The 27,982-nt window shown below is 40.6% G+C and overlaps 1 protein-coding gene across 3 annotated transcripts in view; it reads right to left on the bottom strand.

The window, feature by feature from the left end:
* Positions 1-1,930: 1,930 nt before the first annotated feature.
* BMP2K (BMP2 inducible kinase) overlaps positions 1,931-27,982 on the bottom strand; it is a 326,672-nt gene continuing 300,620 nt past the window's right edge. For 2 of the 3 annotated variants that reach the window (XM_030190551.1, XM_030190553.1), the window contains 2 exons: positions 27,348-27,461; positions 1,931-3,515 (listed from right to left, as the gene is read on the bottom strand). In XM_030190551.1, the coding sequence (XP_030046411.1) occupies positions 2,086-3,515; positions 27,348-27,461 (1,544 nt within the window). In that variant the 3' untranslated portion in view covers positions 1,931-2,085. The remainder of the gene's footprint in view (positions 3,516-27,347; positions 27,462-27,982) is intronic. The other variant, XM_030190552.1, reaches the window with a different exon arrangement.

The following is a 27,982-nucleotide window of genomic DNA, read 5'->3' as shown; positions in this document are numbered from 1 at the left end:
TATTTGTTTCTATTCAGTTTTTCATACTGTGTTCATAAAAATCAGAAGACCTGAATAGGATGGAAGAATGTAATTTTGCTTGTTAAGTTGGAATCTAGGGAACAGACAGAGGTTCTATGTCAACAGAAATTATTCATTCAAAAGCATTGAGAACAAGACACTCACACTAGCACCAAGGAAAATACCTTTTTTTTTTTAATAAGAATTTACTATTTTTTACATTTTTGTTTAAAATCAGACATCTCAGGATGTTAAACTAGTAACCCTGTGTTAAACTTTGGCAGTTTAGCTGATTGTTGAGTGCTTCCCATTAACCAAGCTTTAAACAGAAATGCTCACATCTGGAAGTTTCTATCTACAGAAGAGGATAATAAGGCTGTGTGAAAACAATACAACCCCTGTTCACAAATTGCCCCTATTAAAGTATAGTTTGTATAATTTTGAAAAAAGTAGATGTATAATTTAGCAACAGGGCTCAGATTGTATATGTAAATACTAGCATTCAAGCAAAATGTTAAGGATTTTTTGAACAGTAATGAATATACAAAATGTAGTCCATACAGTGTATCTTTAGCAACACCTCAACATGTGAGCAGATATTTTCTAAGAGCTGTTATATGTGATTCTTGTTGGACCCTCAGATATTAAGTCAGTGCCACAACAAGAAATGCCCCCCCACCTCAGGGGTGAAACACGATAGAAATTTTACCATCACATGCTATTTGCTGTAACAACAGTCTGCACACTGTACTAGTATACCTCCTTAAATATGGTGCTCCCAGTAATTGTGCTTCTTGGTAGATCTAGTGCAAATGCTTTTGAGTTACTTGTTTTCTCCCTTATGGAACTGACCAGTTATCAAGAAATGTCTTCATATTTTGTTTACAGAAAATAGAATCTGAAATTAAAATCTTATCATATTACCTGGAAAAAAGACATTAGATGATAGCAATTTATTACAATTAAAAGAATAAAAAATTCTTTGTAAGATAGTAATATTTAAGAACAATAAAAAAAGCTCATATATATAATTTGTGTTGAATAAAAAAGTTCTTAGTGAAATGAAACACAGATTTGGGTTTGAGTCTTTAAACATAATTACTAATATAAGAAAACTATATTGTAATCTTTCTTGTTTGAAAGCAATCCCAGTTTTACTGGTGGCTCATAATAGCTAGGTGTGTTATTATATGGCACTCAAAGAATTAAATGAGCTGTTCCCTATAACTGAATGTAGTCCACAAAGTGCTGCAGTTGTTGGCTGGATCCCTGATAATCCAGGGAGCTTCCCTACATTCACATTCGTTTTTAAAATCTACATACATCAAGGCAATATAATCAACATATTTAGTTTCAACTCTAGACTTCAGTATAACTATTATACATTAATGGCACTTGTTGTAAAGTTAAATGCTCAGGCACCTAAACTTATTTGCCTTCCACATACATGTTTGCACGGACATGTGTGTGTTCTAAAATCACTGTAGACACCTGGATTTATAATCCTCCCATGACTTGGCCCTTTTTGTGTTTGCTGGTTTTCACAGAAGGAATTCTGAAAGGTAGTTCATTGTGAATGCAGACACTGAAGAGTTTTTTTTTTTTTGTAGATCATCCCAAATGATTTCAAGTTGTTGAGTTCTGCATGGCTCATACAGACCAATGAATACTTATGACATTCTTCCTGGCACATCTTCCCATACCTTCTGCCTTTGCTTTCTTTGTAACCATGAGGAAATAAACCACATCAGGCAAATGTCAGTACACATAACAAAATGTCAAAGCTTGTTGTCATTGTACTGATACTATTCAAGACTTCCACCGACCAAAAAACAGCAATCTGAATCACATTCAAGTCGTGCTTGTCTCACAATCTTCTGTTTCTACAGATGATCTGGAACTTGACACTTCAGCTGATGCACTAATTTTTTTTTATTTTTAATTGAAAATATTAGATTTTACACTAATTCAGATGCCATGCTGCAATGACTGCACAAATCCATTTCATGTAGAATTCACCAATATGAATAAAAATTGTGAAAATGATAAAAATGAAGTCATTAAATCTCTTGGAAGATCAAACGCTTACTGTTTGGAAGGAAATGGAGCTGCACCAAAAGGATCTAACTCTATAGATTGTTGCTGGGGTTGCTGCTGCTTAACAGTATGTAGTACCAGTTCTGTAAAGGGCACAGCACCAAAATCATCTGTATTCAGCCCTTCACTGCTGTGGAATGTCCCATGGAGGGAACTGTGTCTGCATCTACTAGATACTGCTGCATTGTGCTCACTACGATTGTCACTAAGACCATGATGCTGAGGATGTCGCAGATCTTGAGGGTGGAATGGCTTTGCACCAAAAAGATCCAACATATTTTCATCTGGCTGCAGGGTGCCACTTCTATCTTTTCCTTCAGTCAATGTAACACTAATGTTTTCCTTGGAGTCTGATATTGTCAGAAATTCATTACTGCTTTGAGAGTCTCGTCGTCCCACTTTTTTGTGCCTGCGAGTCCTCTCTGGTGTGCGGTAGCTGGGCTTTGCAGTTTTCTTTGTGCTTGTTGGGGTTCCATGGTGCCGTTTACTATTGCCACTAGACGCCTCTTGTTTGGTGCGTCGTTGACGAGAGGACAGCTTCTGCATGTTTCGTTGTTGCTTCACTTTTTGCTCTTGCTGACTACCAGTTACTTCTTCAAATGGAACAAGTCCAAAAAGATCCTCTTGATTTTCTGTCTTATCTTTTGATGGAGAATGAGGCTGGAATGGACTGCAGCCAAAAACATCCACCCTTTCTGGAGAAACAGGTGATGTAATTTGACAATCCAGCTGATCTGCCTTCTTACTGAATGGAGCTTTTGTGAATACATCAAATTCATCCTGCTCTTGCTCTCGCTTGTTACCCTTAAAAACAATCTGTGAGAAATCCTTTTCACCCATTTTTGGTTGAGGCTGCTCCACAGGAAGGGTGAAGAAAGGCACTGCACCAAACTCATCAACCTGTTGATTAGAAGTTACCACTCCCATACTAACAGGCAAATCAGACAAATGAGTTGTAAGTGATACTATGTTATCTCTACCTACATGACAGCTAGCTTCTCCTCCATATCTATCACTAAGCTTTATTTCCTTCTTGCAATCATAGTCAGAATCAGAGCTATGCTTCTCTTCTTCTTCCTCATCTGCTTCATCTTCAGAGTCCATCAGAAGAGGCCTTTGGCCCAGGTTCTCTGGTTCTGTGTCATTGTCATCAATGAATTCTCCATGTTCACCATGTAGAACCTCCTCATCCTCGGGCTCCTCTTCTTCACTGCTCTTTGGAGAAGGGGGATCAGATTCAAAATCACTTTCAGATTCATTAACACCTTTTATTGTTTGCTTTTGGGATAGGGTATTCTCAGTAGTTTTCCTTCCTGTTTCATGGTCTCTGGATACATGACTTGTCTTTTCATTTTTGTTTGTGCTTTTCAAAACAATTTGCTTAGTAACTGGGTTTTCAGCAAGCTTTCCAAGGGAAGCTACAAATAAAAAAAAATATTAAAATGTGCAAGTATGAAGACAAGTGCTTAAACTATTTTAATACAAAAAACCCCAATACAACACACTTGTGCTGACATTATCTATGTTATTTGCCAAATAATGTGTTAATTGACATTAATGTGTTATGTGCTCTTAAGCCATTTGTTTTCTTTAACTGTAGTACATGCAAAGCATTTCATGATACAAAATAAATAACACTGTTCACATGAAACCTTACAAGTTGCATTACTGATGAAAAGATAATGCCATTACATGAGGTGTCTTTTTTCCTCTCCAAGAGCATCAGGCTGCTAACATGCTAAAGAGGATACTGTTTAAAAAAAAAAAGTGTTATCCTCTACCTTTTTTTCATAATCTCCCCCTCCATTACCTGCAGGTGATCGTCCCTAATGGGTAGTTGAGAGGGAGTAAGAATAATCTGTAGATGCTCCTGCCCTGGTAATACTGTGCCTCAAATGGTGGCTTCAGCCTCCTAGCTCACAATATGACCACTAGGGGATGAAGGTACAATTTTGAGGCTGGAAGCCACCACAGGGCAGGAGCATTCAGGGTTTGCTCCAGCTCCCCCCCATCCCCCCAATTACAACCCACCCGGGAGTTTTCCAGAAAGCCTGGGGGGGGGGGGGGGGGGGGTAGGAGGTACTTTTTAAAGCCTTGGCCCAACTTTTTAAAAAATAGTGGGCCCCACTTGGAGTCCATTAACATTGTGTTGTGGCCAGGGATATGCCATATTTCTGGCTGCAGCAATCTAACAGCAAATTTGCCACGGCATTCAGTAACCTGTGGTACTAAGATACCACAGGACAGTGACTTCTATAGTAAATTTTCATGCAGAGTGATTTTTACTGTATCTTGTAACTCTGGGCCTAAATAAATGTCACCATACCATAGTGACAACCTGCCACCAACAATAAACCATGACTTGTGCTTGTACATATTTTCTGATTGAAATGTTTTATAATATCCATTTTACAGCTCTAAATATTTAATATTCTTTAAACATACACAATGTTTTTAACTATTAACTTACATTCTATTACATCATATGTCACACCATGTGTTTTTCTACTATTTTACGATGTATATGTCTCAATTCATTTTATTTATTCATATTTAGACAACACACAATATTTGTTCATGCTTATTCTTTATGTAGATTCATCAAGACCCCTGAGGCAGAAGGCCTTTGGGCCGAAACACGGCCGTGTCAGGTCAGTTTTCAGTATTTTCAATAAAGGATTCTTTGTTATCCTCCTTGGTTTACCTCACTGTTTTCTTTCTGTTGCTGACAAATTCTCACATAGCATAGTATCTGACTGGTTTATAATGTGTGTAGATGAGTGATACAGTCAAGCCTTTAATATCTTTCCGAACTGATAAAAGTCAATGGAGAAACTTTGGGGTCCTTTTACTAAGGCATGTAGGTGCCTACGTGCATCCAATGCATGTCAGTTTGGAACTACCGCCCGGCTACCACGAGCCCCGGGCGGTAATTCCATTTTTTATGTGCAGCACAAAATATTTGTTATTTTCTATTGCGTGGTGCTAACCGGGCGGTAATCAACAGTGTACGTGTGCTGATGATTACCGCCCGGTTAACGCGAGAGACCTTACCACTAAGCCAATGGGTGGCAGTAAGGTGTCAGGCCCAAAATGGACGCGCACCAATTTTTATTTTGCCGCACGTCCATTTCAGCCCCACTCTCAAAAAATGGCCTTTTTTGCAGGTGCACTGAAAAATGGATTTGTGTGTGTCCAATACACGCGTCTACACCAGCGCAGGCCATTTTTCAGCGCACCTTAGTAAAAGGGCCCCTTTAGTTGGTAACGCACTCTACCAAGCTGAAATCATCGCTGAAAATACCTGTCAAGTTTTATGTCATCTGGCGTTGAGACCATCATTACCAAATCCATTGATTTCAAACAATAAGAACTGTACAAAAGTCTCTTACTAAGATATATGCATCTTCACTAACAATGTAGAATCAATGCTGCTGTTTTCTTTACATTTATTTATTTTATTTGTTTAGATTTTGCTCATACCTTTTTCAGTAGTAGCTCAAGGTGAATTACGTTCAGGTACACTGGGTGTCCCTGGAGGGCTTGCAATCTAATTTTGTACCTTAGGCAATATAGGGTTAAATGACTTGCCCAAGATCACAAGGAGCAGCAGTGGGATTTGAACCGGCCACCTCTGAATGTTAAAACTGTTGCTCTAATCATTGGGCTAACTCCTCCACTTATTACACCACTAAGGTTTGCCAAAGTGGTTTACAATTTCTAAGGACTGCAAATGTAGGGCACATCAGTATCATCATTACCATGTACCGCACTTTAGGATTTCTATTCCTAACTGCATGACACACTACTTTTTTTTCATTGAATTTTAACACGATGGTCTCTGGGGTTTTTTTTTTTTAAGATACCTCTTCATTTTTCTTCTATCCATCTGGCAAGTCAAACATGTGGCAGATTTTTATATTTGTAAAAAACCAAACCTATCCTACGAATTCTTCATTCATATATAAAAGTTTTAAACAGAACTGGGCCCAGGATTGATCCCCATGGCATACCCATTTCCTTGGACTGAAAACCATTTACACTTACCCTCTGCCACTTATTCTGCTAGTTTCCAACCCATTTTACCAACTAAGTATTCCACTTCTTTCATTCATCTCTGATCTGTTTACCTAAATTAACTGATCACATTTGTCTGACATGCTCTCTCTCTGCCTTCAATATAACCAAATTAATTCAAGACAGTTGTGCTACTTACTTACCCTTCACTGAAGGCAGAATAAGTGGCCTTAATTACCAGCCTCTTCCCTACTTCTGCTTATTTATTTTATTGGGACTTTTATGGAGAAGGATAGCATTTGTCAATCCTCTGGAACTACTCCGATATGTAAAGAATGATTAAAAAGAACTGTCTGCAGAGTTGCCAGTGAGTCTCTAAACTCTCAACATTCTAGGTGCATTATATTTCGCCTCACTGGGCCTTGACCACTTATTTGTATTAAAAGCTTACTTATAGGAATTTATTTTATTAAAAAAAAACATTTTAGGTAGATTTCCATCACAAGTCTCATCAAACTACAAGACTGTATTCCAAAGGTTAAATTAATTCATGTGAATCTTATATCCACACAAACTACAAACTGCTGCTAACCAGCACACAACACAATGTTGACAACTGATTTTGTTAAAGGTAAATTATCGTTGGGGGTGTGATGTTTTATAATATAGAAATCTTCCAGAGAGAATTAAAGCACACTATTTCTTTTCAAGAGCACTTCCTGTGAGTTTAAATTAGCAGCTCTGTATAGTACTACTTTCAGTTTCCAGACAAACTGTTACGAACTACAGAAAACACACAAGGAAGAGAAACAGGAGGAGGAGCAGCAGCAGCAGCATTCTAGCTAGTCTCAGTTCATGTCTCAATTCATTTCCTATGGCAACCAGTGGCAAAGCCAGACTTTCTATTTTGGGTAGTCCATTCCAACCCCCCCCCCCCCCTTTAGCTCAGTATTTCCTCTGTCCAAAGACCGGTATCTTCCCCCTCTCTGAATCCCCCGTACCTCCCTGGACTACCTCAGAGGCGTCCCAGTGGCTGCAGCAATTCATCTTCGATGCCCGTGTTGGCCCTATAGGCTTCTCTCTCTCCCGTGTCCCACTGGTGAGAAAACAAGAAGTGATGTCAGCGAGGGCAGGGCTTGGCAGAGAGAAGCCTGCAGGGGCCGGCACAGGCAGTGAAGATGAATCGCTGCGGCCGCTGGGATGCCTCTGAAGTAGACCAGAGAGGGGGCAGATGCCTGGCCGCCAGAGAGGAAGAAAGGGGAGTGAGGCACCGCTGCTGGGTGGGCCCGAGTCAAGAATGTGTGGGCCTGTGCCCACCCAGGCCTACCTGTATCTATGTCACTGATGGCAACATGCTCAACTTTTGTTCCCACCCCACGGTCCATGTGAACACTGCAAATACATATTTTTAGAAAAACAAAACAAAAACCCTAAAACATGTCTAATGTCCTCCCAGTTAACTACCTCCACACCACATCTGGCTGAGTTAGATCCAGCTGCTGAAACACTGAAGGGACACAAACAGTAACACCCCAACATCATAATCAGATAAGTCTCTTTGCTTCAAAAGATAAAAGTCCTGAACAGCAGTATCAAGCCATGAATGACTGACTACAGAGGCTACCATGTGCATGATGGTTTCTTGAAAGTTCCGAGAGAAGAGGACATTTCTCTGGTAAATGAACACTATTTTGCTTTGTGCTTTGGGAACTTAAAGATTGGGGTTTAAAGGAGGAATTGTAGGTTAGTGTTAGGCAAAATAAAAATATAAAAAGCAAATTTTATCAACTAATCTCTATAGTCTTTTTTTCCACTCAGTTTTAAAAACTTTGTACCACAACATTAACAGATAGAAGCTAGCAGGCACTGCAGGATCTAATTTAGTATTAAGAGGGGAATAAAAAGAGAGAGAGAGAGAGAAAAGCAATCATCATTAACTAGTTGCCGTGAAGGGGCATTTTCGACCGGGGACACCCATCTCCGAGAACGGCGCCATGAAGGGGCTGGGCCGACCGTATTTTCGAACGAGATGGGCGTCCATCTCGTTGGGCGTCTATACGGTTGGACAATGGGCGTCCATACGGTTGGGGCTGGCCAAATGTCAGAGATGGCTGGCTTCGGTTTTCGCCGATAATGGAAACTGAGGTTGGCGATCTCAAACCCGGCCAAAACCAAGAAATTTGGTCATGGGAGGAGCCAGCATTTGTAGTGCATTGGTCCCCCTGACATGCCAGAACACCAACCTGGCACTCTAGGAGGCACTTCTAAAAATTAAAAAGAGCTCCCAGGTGCATAGCTCCCTTACTTTGGGTGCTGAGCCCCCCACCCGCCCCCCAAAACCTACTCCCTACAACTATACACCACTACCATAGCCCTAAGGGGTGAAGGGGGGCACCTACATGTGGGTAAAGTGGGTTTCGGGTGGGTTTTGAAGGGCTCCGATTTTCCACAAGTGTAACAGGTGGGGGGGATGGGCCTGGGTCCGCCTGCCTGAAGTCCACTGCACCCACTAAAACTGCTCCAGGGACCTGTATACTGCTGCGATGGACCTGAGTATGACATTTGAGGCTGGCAAAAAAAGTTTTTAAAGTTGTTTTTTTGAGGGTGGGAGGGGGTTAGTGACCACTGGCTGAGTCAGGGGAGGTGATCCCCGATTCCCTCAGGTGGTCTTCTGGTCAGTTCAGGCACTGTTTTGGGACTTGGACCTGAAAAAAAGGGACCAAATTCTCGCCAGGGACGCCCTTCTTTTTTCCATTATCGGCCGAGGGCGCCCATCTCTTAAGCACGCCCCGGCACACACCTGTCCCGCCTTCGCTACCCTTCCGACACGCCCCCAGGATCTTTGGCCATCCCGGCAACGAAAAGCTGTTGGAGCCGTCCAAAATCGGCTTTCGATTATACCGATTTGGCCGGCTTCAGGAGATGGCCGGCCATCTCCCGATTTGTGTCGGAAGATGGCCGGCAATCTCTTTCGAAAATAAGCTGGATAATGTACAAACCCTTTTCCCATAGTTTTAAACTGAAATTTTCTCTAGAAATAGGCATTTTTCCCATAGTTTTAAACTGAAACCTTTTCTAGAGGTAGAAACTAAACAGTCAAAAACTCTTGTTCTAAAAGGCAGTTATTTTCTGTTCCTTGGCTGCTGGAGAGGTAGCTCATCCAGCAACCTCAATTAAGTGTTAATTAAGGTGTGGGGAAGTAGCATACTTGCATAGGTTGCTGAGTCAGCTTCAAAGAGCCTGTTTAAAAAAGGCCACTTAAGATTCAAAACTATATAAAGAGGAAAGGTCCCACTGAACTTTCTTTCTGAGAAGTTCTGAGAGAAGAGGACACTTCTCTGGTAAGTGAACGCGATTTTGCTTTGTGCTTTGGGAACTTAAAGATTAGGGTTTAAAGGAGGAATTGTAGGTTAGTGTTAGGCAAAATAAAAATATAAAAAGCAAATTTTATCAACTAATCTCCATAGTCTTTCCACTCAGTTTTAAAAACTTTATACCACAGCATTAACATAGAATCTAGCAGACACTGCAGGATCTAGTTTAGTCTTCCCGTCCACCCCTAGGACAACTCTTTATTTATAGTCAGTTATTGTAATTAGGGTAACAAGCAAGGAGTGCTCTTAAAGAGTTTTAAATATATTTCATTACCATCTAAGAAGGAAACACTAAATAAATCATACAATATACTATAAACTAAAAGACACTTCTGTATTAGGCTAATATCCTTAATACTGTAGCAAGTTTTAAATTATTGGAAAAACTCAAAAATACTAAGATAGAGTCAGCAGTCGAGCAACGAGAGGGGTGCTATCCAATCTTTTGCATTGTGTCACATGTATGATTATCTCCCATTTGGCGAGATATATGTGTGTGCCCGATGCAAAGAGCTCAGCTCTCAGAGAATGTGTCCAATCTCTTGAGGCTAGAGTAGCAGACTTGGTGGAGCTGAGGGAGACAGAGAGGTACATACAGGAGACCTACAGGGATGTTGTAGAGAAGTCCCACCTCCAGTCTGGTAGCCCCTGTGCTACCTTGGAGGAGGAAGGTCTCCTAGAGAGCATCACCCTGGTGAAGTAGGAAGTACTCCTGTAGCCAGGACCTGCCCACCAGGAGATGTAGTATCCTCTCGCACCGAGGATATGTCTTCAAGTGCTGCCCGGGAGGGAAAGGTTAGGACACCTGTTGTAGTTGGAGATTCGATCATTAGGCATATAGATAGCTGGGTGGCTGGTGGACGTGAGGATCGTCTGGTGACTTGCCCGCCTGGTGCGAAGGTGGCGGACCTCACGCGTCACCTAGATAGGATTTTAGATAGTGCTGGGGAGGAGCCGCCTGTCTTGGTACATATGGGTACCAATGACATACGAAAATGTGGGAGAGAGGTTCTGGAATCCAAATTTAGGCTCTTAGGTAGAAAGCTCAAATCCAGATCCTCTAGGGTAGCATTTTCTGGCGGAGGAGAAAGAGACGTTTCGATTTCCAGCAGGGTGGCCGCTTCACCGACTCCTCCCGCTATGGACTCCGTCCCGCTTGTTCGCGAGATGGTGGGGTAGAAGCATTCCAGTCCAGATCTCTCCGGCGTGGATGTTCCAGTAGGTAGGTAGATCCCATGGACAGTCCCTTTACGTTTTGTGTGCGGCATAGTCTTTGCTGAAAATAGTATTTGGAGAGAACAAAACCGGAGCTCGCTTCAAACACACCCGCTCACGGCGCCATCTTGACATGCCCCTATGATTTTATATTTAAATCTTTTTATTAAAGTATAAAAAAAGGAATATGCTGTGCAACTGTTGTGTATAAATTACAAATAGAAAACAGTAATAACAATGAGCAGCTATACTAACCCTCCCACCACCACCACCCTCTACCCTTCCAACCCCAACAATAGCTGACTTCTACTACCCAAAGGAATCCTAATCCACCCTGTTAAAATGTCCAGGGGTACAAAATACAACCCATTGTGTGCCCTAGAGGGGAGAAATATGCCCTATGAAGCACTGTTCTTTTTTAATCTATGGATGAATAAGAAGTCATTAACAATCTCAGGATTCAGTCTAGCTCTCCTGTCTTCCACAGTCCCTCCTGCAATAGAAGATGTCTTCTTAGGAGATGTGCTGGTAGCAGGATGTACAGGATTCCCCATGCAAATTTTGCTAGCTGTGGCCAGCATGTTTGCTTGTTTTTCCAAAAAATAAAAATATTGTCTGCATCAAACAAATACATAAGTAATGCCACACTGGGAAAAGACCAAAGGTCCATTGAGCCCAGCATCCTGTCCATGACCGCGGCCAATCCAGGCCAAGGGCACCTGGCAAGCTTCCCAAACATACAAATGTTCTATACATGTTATTCCTGGAATTGTGGATTTTTCCCCAAGTCCATTTAGTAGTGGTTTATGGACTTGTCCTTTAGGAAACCGTCTAACCCCTTTTTAAACTCTGCTAAGCTAACCGCCTTCACCATGTTCTCCGGCAGTTTAATTATGCGTTGGGTGAAGAAACATTGTCTCCGATTTGTTTTAAATTTACTACACTGTAGTTTCATCGCATGCCCCCTAGTCCTAGTATTTTTGGAAAGCGTGAACAGATGCTTCACATCCACCTGTTCCACTCCACTCATTATTTTATATACCTCTATCATGTCTCCCCTCAACCGTCTCTTCTCCAAGCTGAAAAGCCCTAGCCTCCTTAGTCTTTCTTCATAGGGAAGTAGTCCCATCCCCGCTATCATTTTAGTCACCCTTCGCTGCACCTTTTCCAATTCTACTATATCTTTCTTGAGATGCGGCGACTAGAATTGAACACAATACTCAAGGCGCGGTTGCACCATGGAGCGATACAACGGCATTATAACATCCTCACACCTGTTTTCCATACCTTTCCTAATACCCAACATTCTATTCTCTTTCCTAGCCGCAGCAGCACACTGAGCAGAAGGTTTCAGTGTATTATCGACGACAACACCCAGATCCCTTTCTTAGTCCATAACTCCTAACGTGGAACCTTGCATGGCATAGCTATAATTCGGGTTCTTTTTTCCCCACATGCATCACTTTACACTTGCTCACATTAAACGTCATCTGCTATTTAGCCGCCCAGTCTCCCAATCTCGTACGGTCCTTCTGTAATTTTTCACAATCTTGTCGCGAGTTAACGACTTTGAATAACTTTGTGTCATCAGCAAATTTAATTACCTCGCTAGTTACTCCCATCTCTAAATCATTTATAAATATGTTAAAAAGCAGCGGTCCTAGCACAGACCCCTGAGGAATGAACCCCATTAACTACCTTTCTCCATTGTGAATACTGCCCATTTAACCCCACTCTGTTTCCTATCCTTCAACCAGTTTTTAATCCACAATAGGACATTTCCTCCTATCCCATGACCCTCCAATTTCCTCTGTAGCCTTTCATGAGGTACCTTGTCAAACGCCTTTTGAAGATGCAGATACACAATATCAACCGGCTCCCCTTTGTCCACGTTTGTTTACTCCTTCAAAGAGTAAATAACAGTCCAGTTCATTAACAGGCTTCAAAGCAGAAAGTGACACGGGGACAAAGTTTGACCCCGTCCTCACAGGCTCTGTCCCCATCCCCATGTCATTCTCTAGTGCAGTAGACAAGTGACTTACCAATTGCGCCACAAGGGTTCATCTTTGTATCAAACAGTGTAAAAGTTAAATGAAGACTTCAGAAGTTAGTATGAGAACTAGCTACATCATTGAAACACACATGGCGAAACACATTGTTCACATGGCGTTTTTAGCACTTATTTTATTACTTTTTAAAGTGCCATTTCATAGTGTTTTTGTTTTTTTTTTATAAGGCTTTAACCAGATTCTTCAATTATATTGCAGTTTTGAATACAGTTTTTAGTGCAATGTTTTCTGATATTTTGAGCTCATGTTTTTGTTTTATAACAATTAAATATACATACACAGTCATGATGTGTATAATAGTGTTTTATGTGCTTTCTATTTTTGATTTGGAATTTTTAACCTGATGTGTCCTAAGGCTCCCCATTTTAACTGGTGAGGAAGCAACAATGGTGGATTCACCAATGGACTTTGTGCTGCTTCTCTGAAGTGAAGGTAAGACTGTTTGTTCAATTCCTTTTGCTTCCCATTTTTGATTTTTTTGTTATATGAGGGCTTAATAGATTTTTTTTGTAAACAGTGGGCTTTTTTCTAAAACTATGTTTTTTTATTTCAGCGGTTCTGACTTGTAGGTGATATTCTGTGGAACTACCTTCAGGGTACATATTCAGTTTTTTGTTGCTTTGCCTGTGTATGTTATTATTACACTGCTCTTTTTATCCATTCATTTAGATTTTTAAAATGTTTTTATTTCTATATGGACCCTTTTAGTGGTTTTAAATGTTGCTTTAATAATATATGGTTTTAGTTTTTATACATGGATTGTTGGTTTGTTGCCTCGAGTGCTATATTTATCTTTATTGACAGTTTTGTTATTGAAGCCCCTGACCGCCAAACAAGCTGATTCTGTCTTGCTCTGGATAGCGATATTGATAGCCTCCTGAAAGAAAGCTTATGCGGACAGACCTGCAGCCTCCCAATGCGAGAACAGCTCAGGGAAACTGAAGTTGTCTGAGGTTGGAGTTGGTAAGATGGTGGCGGCCAACTCAGAGCTTGAAGATAACTCCAACTTGGACACGGATGGCTCTTGTGGGGTGGTGAGAATGCGGGACATTAAAAAGTGGATGATGAATCTCAAAGCTGACTTTCAACTTGTCAGGCAGGAAAGCAGCTTTGGATGGCATTAAAAAAAAAAAAAAAAAAAAAAAGATGAGCACCATATCCACTAAGCAGGAAGAGATGTATTGTCGGATTGCACAATGTGAGGTACACATGGAAGGAACTCTCAGAGCTCAGAGACTAAACTTCTTTGGGAACATGTAGAAGACTTAGAAAACAGATCATGGAGAAATCTTCAATTTAGAGGAATTCCTGAACAGGTAGCTAATGTCAACTGTACATCAGTGGTGAAGGAAATTATCAGCCAGGTGCTCCATACCACAGAGCCTGTTCTGACGGCGCTCCCCGAGATAAAGCTTGAAAGGATGCACCGCGCATTAGGCACTCGGCGAGATAACAAACCCAGGGACACAGTGGTGTCTCTTCCTGATTTTCAACTAAAGGAGAAACTTTTGAGGCTGGTCCGCTCCCAGAGCTCGATTCAGTGGAAATTTATTTATTTAGATTTTGCTCACACCTTTTTCAGCAGTAGCTCAAGGTGAGTTACATTTAGGTACTCTGGATATTTCTCTGTCCCAGGAGGGCTCACAACCTAAGTCTGTACCTGAGGCAATGAAGGGTAAGTGACTTGCCCAAGATCACAAGGAGCAGCAGTGGGATTTGAACCGGCCACCTCTGGATTGCAAGGCCAGTGCTCTAACCACTAGGCCACTCCTTAAGATCGAGATTTTCCAGGCTTTGTCAGCTACAACTCTGAGACGAAACCAGGAATTTTTGTGGGTCAACACATTCCTGTGTGAAGCTAATATCAAAGGAGCTTTCCCTGTGGATTAGTTTACAATTAATGGAGTTACCATGCGCAATCACTAGATGATACCTGGAGAGTTTTGCAACAAATGCAGGTGGCCAATTTCCCTGCAGAAGTTCTGGCAGACTTGATTAAATAGAAACCTGCAACTCTGACTACAAAATGGCTTAAACCACCATCTGGGAAGCGTTTCTCCTGCTCAGTCATTGCAGCGCACAGCCCTACCCAGATGGCTATGTACCAGCAGCTGACATGATGGGAGTTTAATACCTTGTGCTTAGCATTACTTGAGGGGAACTGTGTGTTCCCTTACAATGGCTCCGAAACACATCCACTGAGTCTTTTGGTGTATTTTCAATGCAGAAGTACTGCATCTCCCTTGTGTCCTTTAAAAGAGCCTAACCACCCTACTCTTTGGTCACAATGTTCAAACATTGACAGTTTGAACTCAAAGAATAACTTCTCTCTACTTATTCTCAATAAACCCACCCACAGGGGGGTTTTCACATATTTAAAAAAAAAAAAATACAACCCTCTTACAATGACACCTGCTGCAATAATTTTGTGTGTATGTGTATATATATATATATATATATATATATATATATATATATATATATATATATATATATATATATATATATATACACTTACAAAACTAAAACCCTGGCTGAAATGTTAAGTGACATGTGTTTGCAGCAGTGTACAGTTCAGATTACTATACTACTACTACTATTACTACTATTTAGCATTTCTATAGCGCTACAAGGCATACTTACAACCATTTTTTTGCATCTTCTGGAAAGAACAACTCATCTCTCTGCTGCAAGGCAGGTGGAAGATCTTTAATCATATGAAAATATTCCAGGCATCAAGGAAAATTTCTAATACTTTTCCAGTCTCTAGATATCTGCTTAAGAGCTGTTGAATGGCTTATAACTAATAATTTGCACACCTTCTGTTGGTGTTATTTAAGTGTAGAGGCAGTCAGCTTAAAAATTTTTTTGAATTGGTAACATACTACAGCCATCATTTCACAGCAATTTACCACATATCAGACTCAAGGATTACAGAGCCAGTTTTCCTAAGCCTGTACAATTTCTTTGTCGAAAAGCACAGAAGCAGCTGTTCTGCATGGCAAGATTTATACTATGTTTTCTAGGACTAAAACTGATAATGAAAAATAGTCTCAAAGATTTAGTTGTTTCAAATATAAATCAATGTAGATCACAGAAAACACCCTATATACAAGCTATGATACTTAACTACAAATAAAGAGACCAGCTATAAAATAAGTTTAAATCACCTCTTCCCAATGACTGTGTGTAACTTTGGGCAAGTCATGTGGGAAGCAGTTTTATAAAAAGATCATCTAGGTTTGGAGGTGAAGAAAATAACTATTCTATATAGCCATAGGTGCCTATAATGTCTTCATAAAAATACTTTGGGTAAACTGGCACTAATCGTGGCTTGACAAGCCACATTTACACCACCTGCACTTTGCCCTAGACATGCAGCTTGCATAAAGTACACACTTCATCAGTTCTGCATGTACCTGGAGTAATTTTACAACTGCCTTTATACGTGTAAAAAGGGTTATAAAATTACCTCCTTTATGTCTCTATGAAACACAATAGCAATTTCTGATTGGCTAACAGTAAGTACAGCAATGTTATTTCTTTTCTCCTCAACCTTACAGAAGGCTCGGTGCCCAAAAATATGCTACTAGTGTAGCTCCATGTATAACACCTAAATACAAAACCACAAGAAACAGTATCATCTACACTCATGGGGGTAATTTTCTAAAAGACTTTTCACATGCATATACCAGTATAAGTACGTAAAATCAGAACACAGATACGTGTAAACAACTCAGGTATAGACATTTGGGGATGAGTATTGGGCCGTTATGATTTACATGAGGTCTTTATATAACATGTGCGTTGCAAACCATACGTAACTTCACTATAGCCATGATTTCTACAGCTTTTGGGGGGCAATTTATACATGCAATCTCAAGCTTAGTTTAGTTTATTTAAATTTGCTATATCTCCTTTGCTAACGTACAGATCAAAATGATTTACAATCTAAAAACCAAAAAGATAAAATAGAAAGAACTACAAAAGCTGGACAGGAAAGAGCAAACCAAACACACAGACATTCAGGACTAACAGAAGAAACAATAAGATGAAAGCCAAAGGAAAGAGAAGATGAAGATGAAATACAAATAGAAAAGAAAGAAAGAAATGGCAGAATAGCCAGTCAATACCAATGCTAGATGAGCCACAGTCCATCTAGGTGGCCTCAAATACAAGATAGAGTCTAAGCAAAGTTTTTAAAGCAGCTTTAAATTTAAACTTCAGCTCGAATGGTTACTGGCAGAGAATTCCATAAGTAGGGAGCAGTGAAGAAAAAAGCACGGTGTCTTGTCATTTCCAAATGGGCCTTTTTAAGGCCAGGGAGAACCAAGAGGTGATAATTTATAACATGAAGTAGGTGGGCCAGGGAGTACAGTATAGTAAGGGATGATAAGTAAAGAGGTAGGCCTACCCTAAAAGCCTTGAAGTTGAGCAGAAGTTTGAACATTATACATTGTTTAACTGGAAGCCAGTGACATCTCTGCAATAAAGGGGTGACAATCATAACGATGGGCATGGCAGAGAAGTCTAATCACAGTATTTTGGAGATTGTAATTTCTTTAAATGAGAACATCGGCAGCCTAGGTAGATTATATTACAACAGTCTAATCTGGAGATCAGTAGTGAGAAGATGAGAGTGAAATGTATTGTGTATGCAGCGAAGTTATTGAAGGATAAGAAAACTGGACTTACATACAATGGATATTTCAGCAAAAAAGAAAAGGTGAGAATCAATAGTCACACCTCAGTAGCAAAAAATCTGATGGATGGATATTTGTCCTAAAAAGATTTAAAGGATAGCTTGGCCAGCAAGCTACTGTTTTTTGTATTTAATGTTTTCCTGGTGGTGTTGGAACTATAGAAAAGATATGCAATGGGCTTTGAATAATACTATGTTACAAAAAAGATAACATTGTTCAGACATTTGTAGGGGAAATTAAGGAATATTTCACCATAAATTACACTGGTGTAGTTACAGTCATAACTGGATAAGATGCCTTTAAAGTTACTGCACAGCAGTATTTCATTAATGAGGCAGGAAGACTTAAGAGGAAAAGGGAGGTAAGGCTGATAGCTTTGAGAAAACATGGAGGGACAGTGGAGAAAATCTACAAGGAAACTGAGGTCAAGATAGTCCTAAAGGTCTTGCTAGCATCCATGGGGGCCCATAATATGTTGCTAGCTGGACAGATAGATTTCAGAACGTCCCTACTAAACCAACATTTCTACAAATGCAGTAATAAAAGTGGACAAATTACTGGTCTTCAGGCTAGGTGAAGAACAGGCTGATAGGTATAGGTTTAGAGGAGTAAAGAGCTAGTTCGAATAGGGAATTGGGCCTTAGTCTGGATGAGGAGGAGTGGACTTCGATGGAAAAAGCACTATAAAAATTTCTATTTTTGTTCCTTTTAAGGAAAATGCGGTCAAAGCATTCTACAGGTGGTATTTGACACCTGTTCGCTTGAATCATATGTTCGCCTCAGTTTCCCCTTTGTGTTGGAGGAATTGTGGACAGAGGGGCACTATGGGCCATATTTGGTGGTCCTGTGTCAAAGTCCAGGCATTTTGGAAGGCTGTCCAATATCGCCTCCAAAGATGGATTGGTCGGCCTCTCAAATGAGCACCGGAATTTTTTCTCTTTCCTAAGAAACCTCCGGGCTTGACCACTTCCCAATCTCTGCTGGTTAGATATGCAATGTTGGCTGCCAGGGTCACGTTGGCTGCTCAGTGGAGGTCTCCTCAGGTTCCCTCCTTGATAAAATGGGTTAATAAATTGTGGTATGTTTGTGAGATGGAGAGGCAATGGGCTCTGCGTCATAGAACTTTGGCCAAATGGGAAGCTATTTGGGAGCCTTTTGTTATTAACTGTGCATGATGAAGTGGATGGTGGTGGTGCGTGGGGGACCTTGGGTGTGTGGGGGTGGGTTTTTTTTCTTTTATTGTTACTCGGTGGGGGGGGGGGATAGGGAGGTGTGGGATGGGGGTCTGACAGTTTAAAAATGTTATTAAACAATCAGAAGTGTCTTTGTGCTTTTTCTGGTATGGGGTTGAGGGAGCATTGAATTGTGATGCACCAGGTTGCCTTTTTCCTGGTATTATTTGCTGTTATTTGCAAGCTGTTTTATGAATGTGCATTGTGGTTTTCTTGAAATTTTCTGTATATTGTATTTGCCCTTTGAATAAAGGCTTCTAAAAATTAAAAAAAAATTCAGCCCTAAGTATAAATAGATATACACACACTAATTGGGTTAAAAACCACGCTAACTTGCATCAATTTTAACACATTAATCGCATTCTGCCTCCCTTTCCCCTGGTGTTTCTAATGTTTTATTTAGTGCAATATATTCTAACTCTCCCATCTTATTTCTTAGGCATCTGGCATTCGCATATAGATATTTCAAACTATGTTTACATCATGCTCAGTAGTTGACAGTATTAATTTGCAATCTTTTGTCTGATTTTTATTTTTATTTAAGGACACCTAATCTACTATGGTCTCTTTTGCAACCTCACTATTGGGATACCCTATCTTCCTCTGAACTTGCCAGTACAGATGGCAGTGCTAAGCACACACAGCTTCTCTCTAGTAGGAACCCTCCTTCTTTAGCGCTCTGCCTCCTCTGCCCAAATGGCAAGAGGCAGGGAAATCTCCAGCAAGAAAAAAGCAGCATGTGCTTAGTGCTGCCGTCTGTACAGGCCATTTTGAAGGGTTGCCAGGAGTATGAGGAGGGAGAATGAGATGCTGGCGAATGCAGGGGTGATAGAAGGATAAATGCTGCCACAGCATACGCTTAGGGTGGGGAGGAGAGAAAAAGATAGCGGGGGTAGGAGGGTGGGGAGGAGAAGAGACCCAGACCAAATTATCCTGTCTTAAGTGGGGTTTATATGTGAGGTTGTGCCCAGGGAGAGGAGGGGAAGGGAGATTGAAACAAAATAGATTTGAGAAGTAGGATGAAAAATGGAAAAAGCTGACTGAAAGATGGATATAGGGCAGAAGAGATGATTAGAAAGTTAAAATCACCAGCCAACAAAGGTAACAAATGATTTTATTTTAGTAATTGAAATATGTCAGTTTTGAGAATTTACACCTATCTATATATTGCATTGTACAGGAGATAACGTGTGTGTGTGGGGGGGGGGGGGGGGGGGGGGCGGGGGACACTTTATGTAACTAATCATGCAATTAAAAATTTTAATCAATGTACAGCTCCAAGATATAGGTGTAGATATAGATATATCTACATCTACGTATATATCACCTAAGCAAAACTTCACATTTATATGTTAAGTTGGCTCACAAAGTATGTTCGTGAATAGCATACTTCATTTCATTCAGAAATTACATGTATTGTAGAGTTTATAGGATGCACTGATTCTGAGCCAAAGTAAGATTGAAACTGACTAATCAAATAATAGAAATGCAGAACATTTAGTCAGTTGTACTGCAGCTAGAACAGCTCAGACAGTTTAAATTTTGGTAGGAATTACTAAAACATTTAATGCTTGTTGGCCAGAATGGAAAGTAGTTCAAAAGTGAAAATTAATTCAAAGTACAGGCTGCATTTCTCTCAGGAAGACTAGGTTCGTGTAGTAGTTTTGCATGAGGAGGGGTATTCCAGTCAGGAGATTGCTGCAAAGATGGGATGTAAAAGTCAAGCCTCAAGAATCATACAAAAGCATAAGACTGGCAGCTGCTCTTACTCTCTTACCTATATGTTCCATCTTTGCTTATACCCTACGCTATTAAAATGTTCTATTACATATTGTGTTGACATTGAAAGTTGTATACTATGTCATACTTTGTATTTGAATATTGTTACTGTTGTAATTGTCTATTACTTATGTTTGATTTACGTTTACTGTACACTGCCTTGAGTGAATTCTTTCAAAAATGCGGAAATAAATCCTAATAAATAAATGAAACAAAAAGGATAGGCATCGATATGAGCGGCCTAAGAACTCACAAAAAAAGGATTATGTGTTACTCAGGAAATCCTTGAGCAATAGGCAGGGCTGGTGTTAGACATTCAGGGGCCCAGGGCAGAAACTGGGGAGGGGGCCCCAAAGTTGTTCTTCAGTCTATGCCTTCCATCAGCTTAAGGCTGGTTTGGGGGCCCAGGGCAAATGCCCCTTTTGCCACCCCCTAACGTCAGCCCTGGAAATAGGAAGTTCACCTCTCCTCAACTGCTTGAAGAATGGAAAGAGAAATGCTCAGTTGATGTTTGCACTTCACCTGTAAGCAGATGATGATTGGAATTTGGACTGAGAGTTAGAGGGAGGACAAAAACACTGCTGACAGATGACCAGAGAATGAGGCATATGGCACGGCTAAATAAATATTCCAGTTGGAGCAAGAAGGAATGGGAGTAACTTATTAAAACACTGGAAAAGATGGGAACACAAGGCCTATTATCAGACCTGAGTAAAATCTCTTTATAGGAAGCCCCTGGCCTGTCTACAAATTAATGGTTCTTATAAAGAAAGTTTTATGTTGATGTCCTATTTACATTAGTGGATTCATCTGTCTCTCTTCCTCTTGTGGTAGAGGCTTTAGAGCATTATGGTCAAATATCAGGATTTAAGACCAATATGATAAAATCAGAAACGTTAAATATAAGTGGAGGGGACAGAAGTGGAGAAATAAAAAACACAATACCCTTTTTAAATAGACACAGAGGTGCATAAGATATCTAGGAGTGAATACGGTAACAACCCCAGGTCAGTTATATGTCAATTTTTCCCAACTGTTACAGAAACTATGGAAAGAGCTAGAAAGATGGGACGGTCTAAATGTAACCGGGTTGGGGAGGGTCCATGCAGTTAAAAGCAGCTTAGGTAGGGATACAAATGTAACAAATAAATATTAGCATTTTATCTTTTCTTGGTGCTGCCTATTCCATTGTCCTCACAGTTCTTTCAGAAGTTAAATCACAAAGCATTTACGTATTTTGGAGAAAGAAACCACCCAGGGAGCAGCATGCAGTGCTTTTTTTGTCCCAAACCTCAGGAGGGAATGGCAGTCCCAATTTTTCAATTACATTAAAAGCCACAGAGTTAAGAATTCTAGCAGAATGGCTAGAGGACACCCCTAAGACTTGGATAATGATGGAACAGCAACTGATGGGTGAGACACCTATATGGGCAATGCAATGGCTTCCCTCTAGAGGCATACAGATATCTACAAGAAAATTAATCCCTATTTTTGCCTGGTGCTAGATCTTTGATGTAAACAACAAGATCAGAGTTGGGAAATACAGTACAGTCTGATTATCCGACCTTCACCAATCCAACCTGCATATCCGACAGACTCCCAGTGACATCATGTAGCTTCTCTTTCCATTTCCCGCACCCGGGACCCTACTTTTACTGTAAAACAACACTGCTGTGAGCCAGGACCCTGCTTTTACTGCCTACTTTTACCGCAAAACAGCACCATTGTGAGCCAGGACCCTGTTTTTATTGCCTTTGTTTCTGCATTGTTTGAGGGATTACCACTGTTTTCTGCATTATCCAACATTTCATTTATCCAGATCGGTCCTGTTTAGCTCAGATAATCAGGACTTTACTGTATTTCCATTTGACCTCCATTCAATCTGCTAGTGGCTTCCCACCAGGTAGGGATGATGGCATCTGTAAAAGATGGACAGTCAAGGGCCTAAGCACACTAAGGCAGCTACTATATAAAGGGAAAGTATTGAGTTATGTGAAGATGACAGACGACTAGGGACTAGAACGTAGAAAGATTACAATATGGACAAGTGAAGGACTTGAGCATAAAGCAATCTTGGGATCTTGCCAGGTATTTGTGACCTGGATTGGCCACTGTTGGAAAACAGGATGCTGGGCTTGATGGACCTTTGATCTGTTCCAGTGTGGCAATACTTATGTACTTAACTCAAATTGGAACACAACCAGACTATAGCCTCGAATTGCTGACACAGGGGTCCCCCTATAAAATATGTTACTCGATGGGAACAAGAATTAACACTATGAGAAATGACTGGAAGAAATTATTTTGAGCAATCTCATTGAAAATGGTTACAAGATGCTTTATAAACACTATTATACCCCAGTACGAATCAGCCAAATGAAATAGGGAGAGCAGGAAAATCAGGAGGAATTTCTATACAATAAAATAAATATCAAAGTAAATGGTGCAAGACAGAATTCAAAAATAAATCTGCATATCAACAAGCATCCTCAATTTGGTTGCCATCACCTGATTAGACTGCATATTTAGAATCAAGAAAATTCTGTAATTGTTTAGGGTTGAAGAAAATATATTTAACACTACTAAATCTTACTAAGCATTTTTTTGTTACATTTGTACCCCGCGCTTTCCCACTCATTGCAGGCTCAATGCGGCTTACATGGGGCAATGGAGGGTTAAGCGACTTGCCCAGAGTCACAAGGAGCTGACTGTGCCTGAAGTGGGAATCAAAATCAGTTCCTCAGTTCCCCAGGACCAAAGTCCACCACCCTAACCACTAGGCCACTCCTCCACATTTCACAGGGAAATGAAGAAAAAAATTCCACCATTTTGAATTAATCTATCACACAGTGTTTCTCTCTGGAGACATCCAGGAAAGACCAAATATTATGGCCCATGAACAATTCAGATCTATGTTGAAAGAATAAAGTCAGTACTTGATTTCTAGCTAATTCCAATGTAAAGGTAACTAGTAGAGTTGCCCAAGTGTCCACATGATTCACAGATGTTTCCAACAAATCTGTTGCATTAAGGCTATGGAAAGAGTTCCTCATTAAGATATCAGCGGGAACCTGCCTCCTAGATGACAATAATATACTTTACTAAGTGGTGGGAGAGCCTTTATAGATATTTTAAGGATCTCTGTCATTCACCTCTAGTTCTCCAGGTGGAACTGTCGTACGTGGAAAGTTTAAATATCTCAAATTGAGTCTTCTCATATTATTTTCCATTTGTTCAAATTTTCAATGCAACAAGCAGTTTTAATCGTGCCTTGTTGCTTTCTACGGGTATGGACAGGTTTTACAACTGCTCCCCATCATGGATTGCCTGGCCGATAGTTGTTCGTCACTTGTTCCATCTCAGCATCTGGAATTTCCCTCAGACCGGTCTCTCTAGGAAAACCAACTTCAGAACTGCCACATACTACCTACAGTCCATCCTAACATGTCCATGGACCTTTTTAGTCTCTAATGCCCTTTCCCACTTTCTTCTTTCCCAGTTCCTTCTATCCTATTTTATGTAATTGTAATTGTATATCCACTGGTCTGGCGATCGCCTTATCGGTACATTGTAAGCCACTTTGAGTCCGCATGCATGTGGAAAAAAGTGGGGTATAAATGTGCATAAATAAATAAACATTAAGCCATTTATAAGGATCTTATTTTGAACAGTTTGTATATCTTTCAGTTTCTTCTCAACAATTTCCATTCTCTGTACACCACTCACTGAATCTTTCACCAAATTGGACGCTTTACTAGATCAAGATGTTAATTCAGACCCCACTCAAATCCAATTCTTGCATTTGAGTGGGGTCTGAATTAGCATCTTTATTCTTATTCACATTAGAATCCAGTCTAACAATGGCTTGGCAAATTGTCTCCAGCATGACTGGTGTTGATGAAACTCCTTGTCCCACTCCCATGCCGAGAAGCCCAGACGACACCGTTCTTTCCGTGTCAGCTTGACCTGATATCAAAAGCAAAACTCTAATGCCTGAAGCAATCTGGGATGAATGTTATCCCATCCACCATCGAAGGCCCCGAGCTATGTTCACACTCAGACCAGTGTCTTCACTTGCTCCCAATACTTGGGACAAGAATCCACCCAATACTGAACAGCTAGTTGCATCTGGTTGGTGCGGGGTGCGGACAGGCGGGCTGAGAGAGTGCTTCCTCAGGGAAGGGGATTCCTCCTCCTCCCTGCCTAGCAAAAGAGCCTCAGGTTGTACTCCTACGCAGCTGAGAAACAGCAAACTATCATCGCTGTTTGGGTTGCAGGCAGAGTAATCAGTAAGGTTCCCCTTACTTTTTCTTTTCACTTCCCAGCCCCAAAGATGCAGTAATGTAAGAAATATCAAGGAAAATGCAGGAGTAAGCAAGAACAGCTAGCCTGAAGTCATGTCTCGGCAGCATCTTGGCTCACCATTCAAAAAGCGTCTTAAATCATATTTGTTTCAACTTACTAATGCAAATTCCATAAAATAATGGCGTGTTAATTAATGGATACTAATGTATTTAATTAATAAGAATTATATGATATTTTTAGTTATTTTTATTTTAGGTAGATTGCTTTTGATTATGCACATTTTGTTGTAACCCACTATGATCAATGGATATAGCGGGCTATAAGTTTTAATTAATAATAAATGAATTCAAATGTCAGCTAACAAGATAGCAAGTTCCACAGTGTTGAGTCCTAACTATTAAAAAGATCTTTCTCACGAGCTAGATAAGCTAAGGTCCTTTGCTAATGGTACAGTCAGATGAAAGTCTTGAATAGAAAGACAGCAAAATGGTATGTACATCTCAATTTAATGAGCCAAGTATTTGGGAGGCTATTCCTGTCAACTCTTAAGAACATAAGAAAAGGCCTGCTGAGGAGAAGTCCACTGAACCTAGTATCTTGTCTCAGACAGTTTCTCAAGTATCAGGCAGATTCTAAAAACAGATTTTTTTTCTCATAGCTCATTTCCTTGGAAGAACCCATTGCTCATGTAAAAAAAAAAAAAAAATCTATTAATATTGGCATACTGTTAGTACAATAACTGAACTTATTGTGCAGTTATATCTACTGCAGTTTAGTACTACAGACAAGATTTTTAAAAAGTGCACAAATTATAGTTAATGTCTTGGTAACTAGACCAAAGCAGAAATATAAATGCTTTTTTTGCTAGTTACCTTGTTTACAACTGTGTCCCAAGCAGACAGGAGAACTTGTAACAGTACAGTATACTATGAGTTCACAACCCAGTCCTTAGGACACGCCCAGCTAGCTGGGTTTTCAGAATACCCACAATGAATATGCACGAGAAAGATGTGCATAGAATGGAGGTAGTGTATGCAAATTTATCTCATGAATATTCCTTGTGGATATCCTGAAAACCTAACTGGCTAGGTAAGTCCCAAGAATTGGGTTGAGACCCCCAGCAGTATACTAATACTACTACTACTACTACTACTACTTAGCATTTCTATAGCTATGATATCTCCAATCTCTTGTCTGATATTAGCCATTGTGTACATGTCTACAGCAGCAACATGAAGAAACTTGAAAAATCCTAGTACATGGCAGAGCTGCTGCAGTATACGTTAACATACCCAGAAGTGGTGATTTTCTATGAAAATGTCATTTTAACATAATTGTGCAAAACATTAAGCAGCATTAACACTACAATAATAATTAACCTATCTTGAAAAATTAGAGAAATAATATTTAACTTTGATCACCATCATGAAACCAAAACTTCTCAGGTGACCTAGAGGGGCATAATCAAATGGGGCTGACCATCTATAAGGCCGGCCCTGTAAAGCGCCATACCCGACCGTATTATCGAAACAAGATGGCCGGCCATCTTTCATTGCAATAATATGATCGGGGCCGGCCAAATCTCAACATTTGGGCCGGTGTTAGTGATCGCCAGTGTTAGAGATGGGCGCCATTGGTTTCTGCCGATAATGGAAACTAATGGCGGCCATCTCAAACCCGACCAAATCCAAGCCCTTTGGTCATGGGAGGAGCCAGCATTATAGTGCACTGATCCCCCTCACATGCCAGGACACCAACCGGGCACCCTAGAGGGCACAGCAGTGGACTTCACAAATTGATCCCAGGTTCACAACTCCCTTACCTTGGGTGCTGAGCCCCTCCAAAACCCACTCCCCACAACTGTACAACACTACCATAGCCCTTAAAGGGTAAAGGGGGGGGGGCACCTAGATGTGGGTACAGTGGGTTTCGGGTGGGTTTTGGAGGGCTCCCATTTACCACCACAAGTTTAACAGGTAGGGGGGGATGGGCCTGGGTCCACCTGCCTGAAGTGCACTGCAGTACCCACTAAAAACTGCTCCAGGGACCTGCATACTGCTGTCATGGAGGTATGACATTTGAGGCTGGCATAGAGGGTGGCACAAAAAAGTATTACAATTTTTTTTTGGGTGGGAGGGGGTTGGTGACCACTGGGGGAGTAAGGGGAGGTGATTCCCTCCGGTGGTCATCTGGTCAGTTGGGGCAGTGTTTTGAGGCTTGGTCCTAAAAATAAATGGACTAAGTGAAGCCGGCCAAGTGCTCGTCAGAGCCGGCCTTCTTTTTTCCATTATCGGCAGAAGCCGGCCATCTTTTAACCACGCCCCCGTCCCTTCTGTACGCTGCCGAAACACCCCCTTTAACTTTGGCCGGCTTTCGATTATACTGATTTGGCAGACCTTAGGAGAAGGCCGGCCATCTCCCGATTTGTGTCGGAAGATGGCTGGCCTTCTCCTTCGAAAATAAGCAGGCTAGTTTCACTAACAGACTAAAGCACTATTTTTTGTTTTCTTACTTTTAATTGTGGAGGTATATTAAAAAAAAAAAAAAAAAACTTGCCTGAACCAGAAATGAAAGGTACAGAACCAAAGGGATCTCCTGGGAGTTTGCTCTGTGGAGCTGAAAGTGGCTCTACATTCATATCTGAGGATGCACTCCTATTGTCAAGCTTGTCTGTAAACAAAACAAAAATAAAATAAAAATGGCAGCATTTATGCCACTTTACATCTAGGTTTCATAGGAATATAATTCCTACAGGAATAAGCGTCGTTGAGCTACTTTTTCAGCCTTCTTCTCTAGCTTAATATGAAGCAGGTATCACATCTCTAACATTAGAATTCAAAATATGATGTGCGTGCCATCACCACCACATCAGAATTCTGAAAAGGACAATTAATATATGAATGCACACAGAGATACTTAGCTGATGTATACACCTTTGTGAGCAAAACCACAGTAATGACTAATAATTGTTTATTGTTTATAAAATGCTTGATATCTCACCTAACGATGGGATGCACAAGATGGTTTATATACTAATTTAAAAGGAAAGGAACATCAGTAATCAATAGGAAACGAAAGATCAGAAAGAAAAAGCAGAGACATGGCGGCTGCAGACAGAGGACAAACTCAACTCAGGCAAACAAAAACCAGAAGCTCAGCTCACAGCCCATGTTTCAAATGTGTTCTGAAAT

Source organism: Microcaecilia unicolor, chromosome 2 (assembly GCF_901765095.1).
Source record: "Microcaecilia unicolor chromosome 2, aMicUni1.1, whole genome shotgun sequence".
Classification (NCBI taxonomy): Eukaryota; Metazoa; Chordata; class Amphibia; order Gymnophiona; family Siphonopidae; genus Microcaecilia; species Microcaecilia unicolor.
This window is presented reverse-complemented; position numbering and strand designations above follow the sequence as displayed.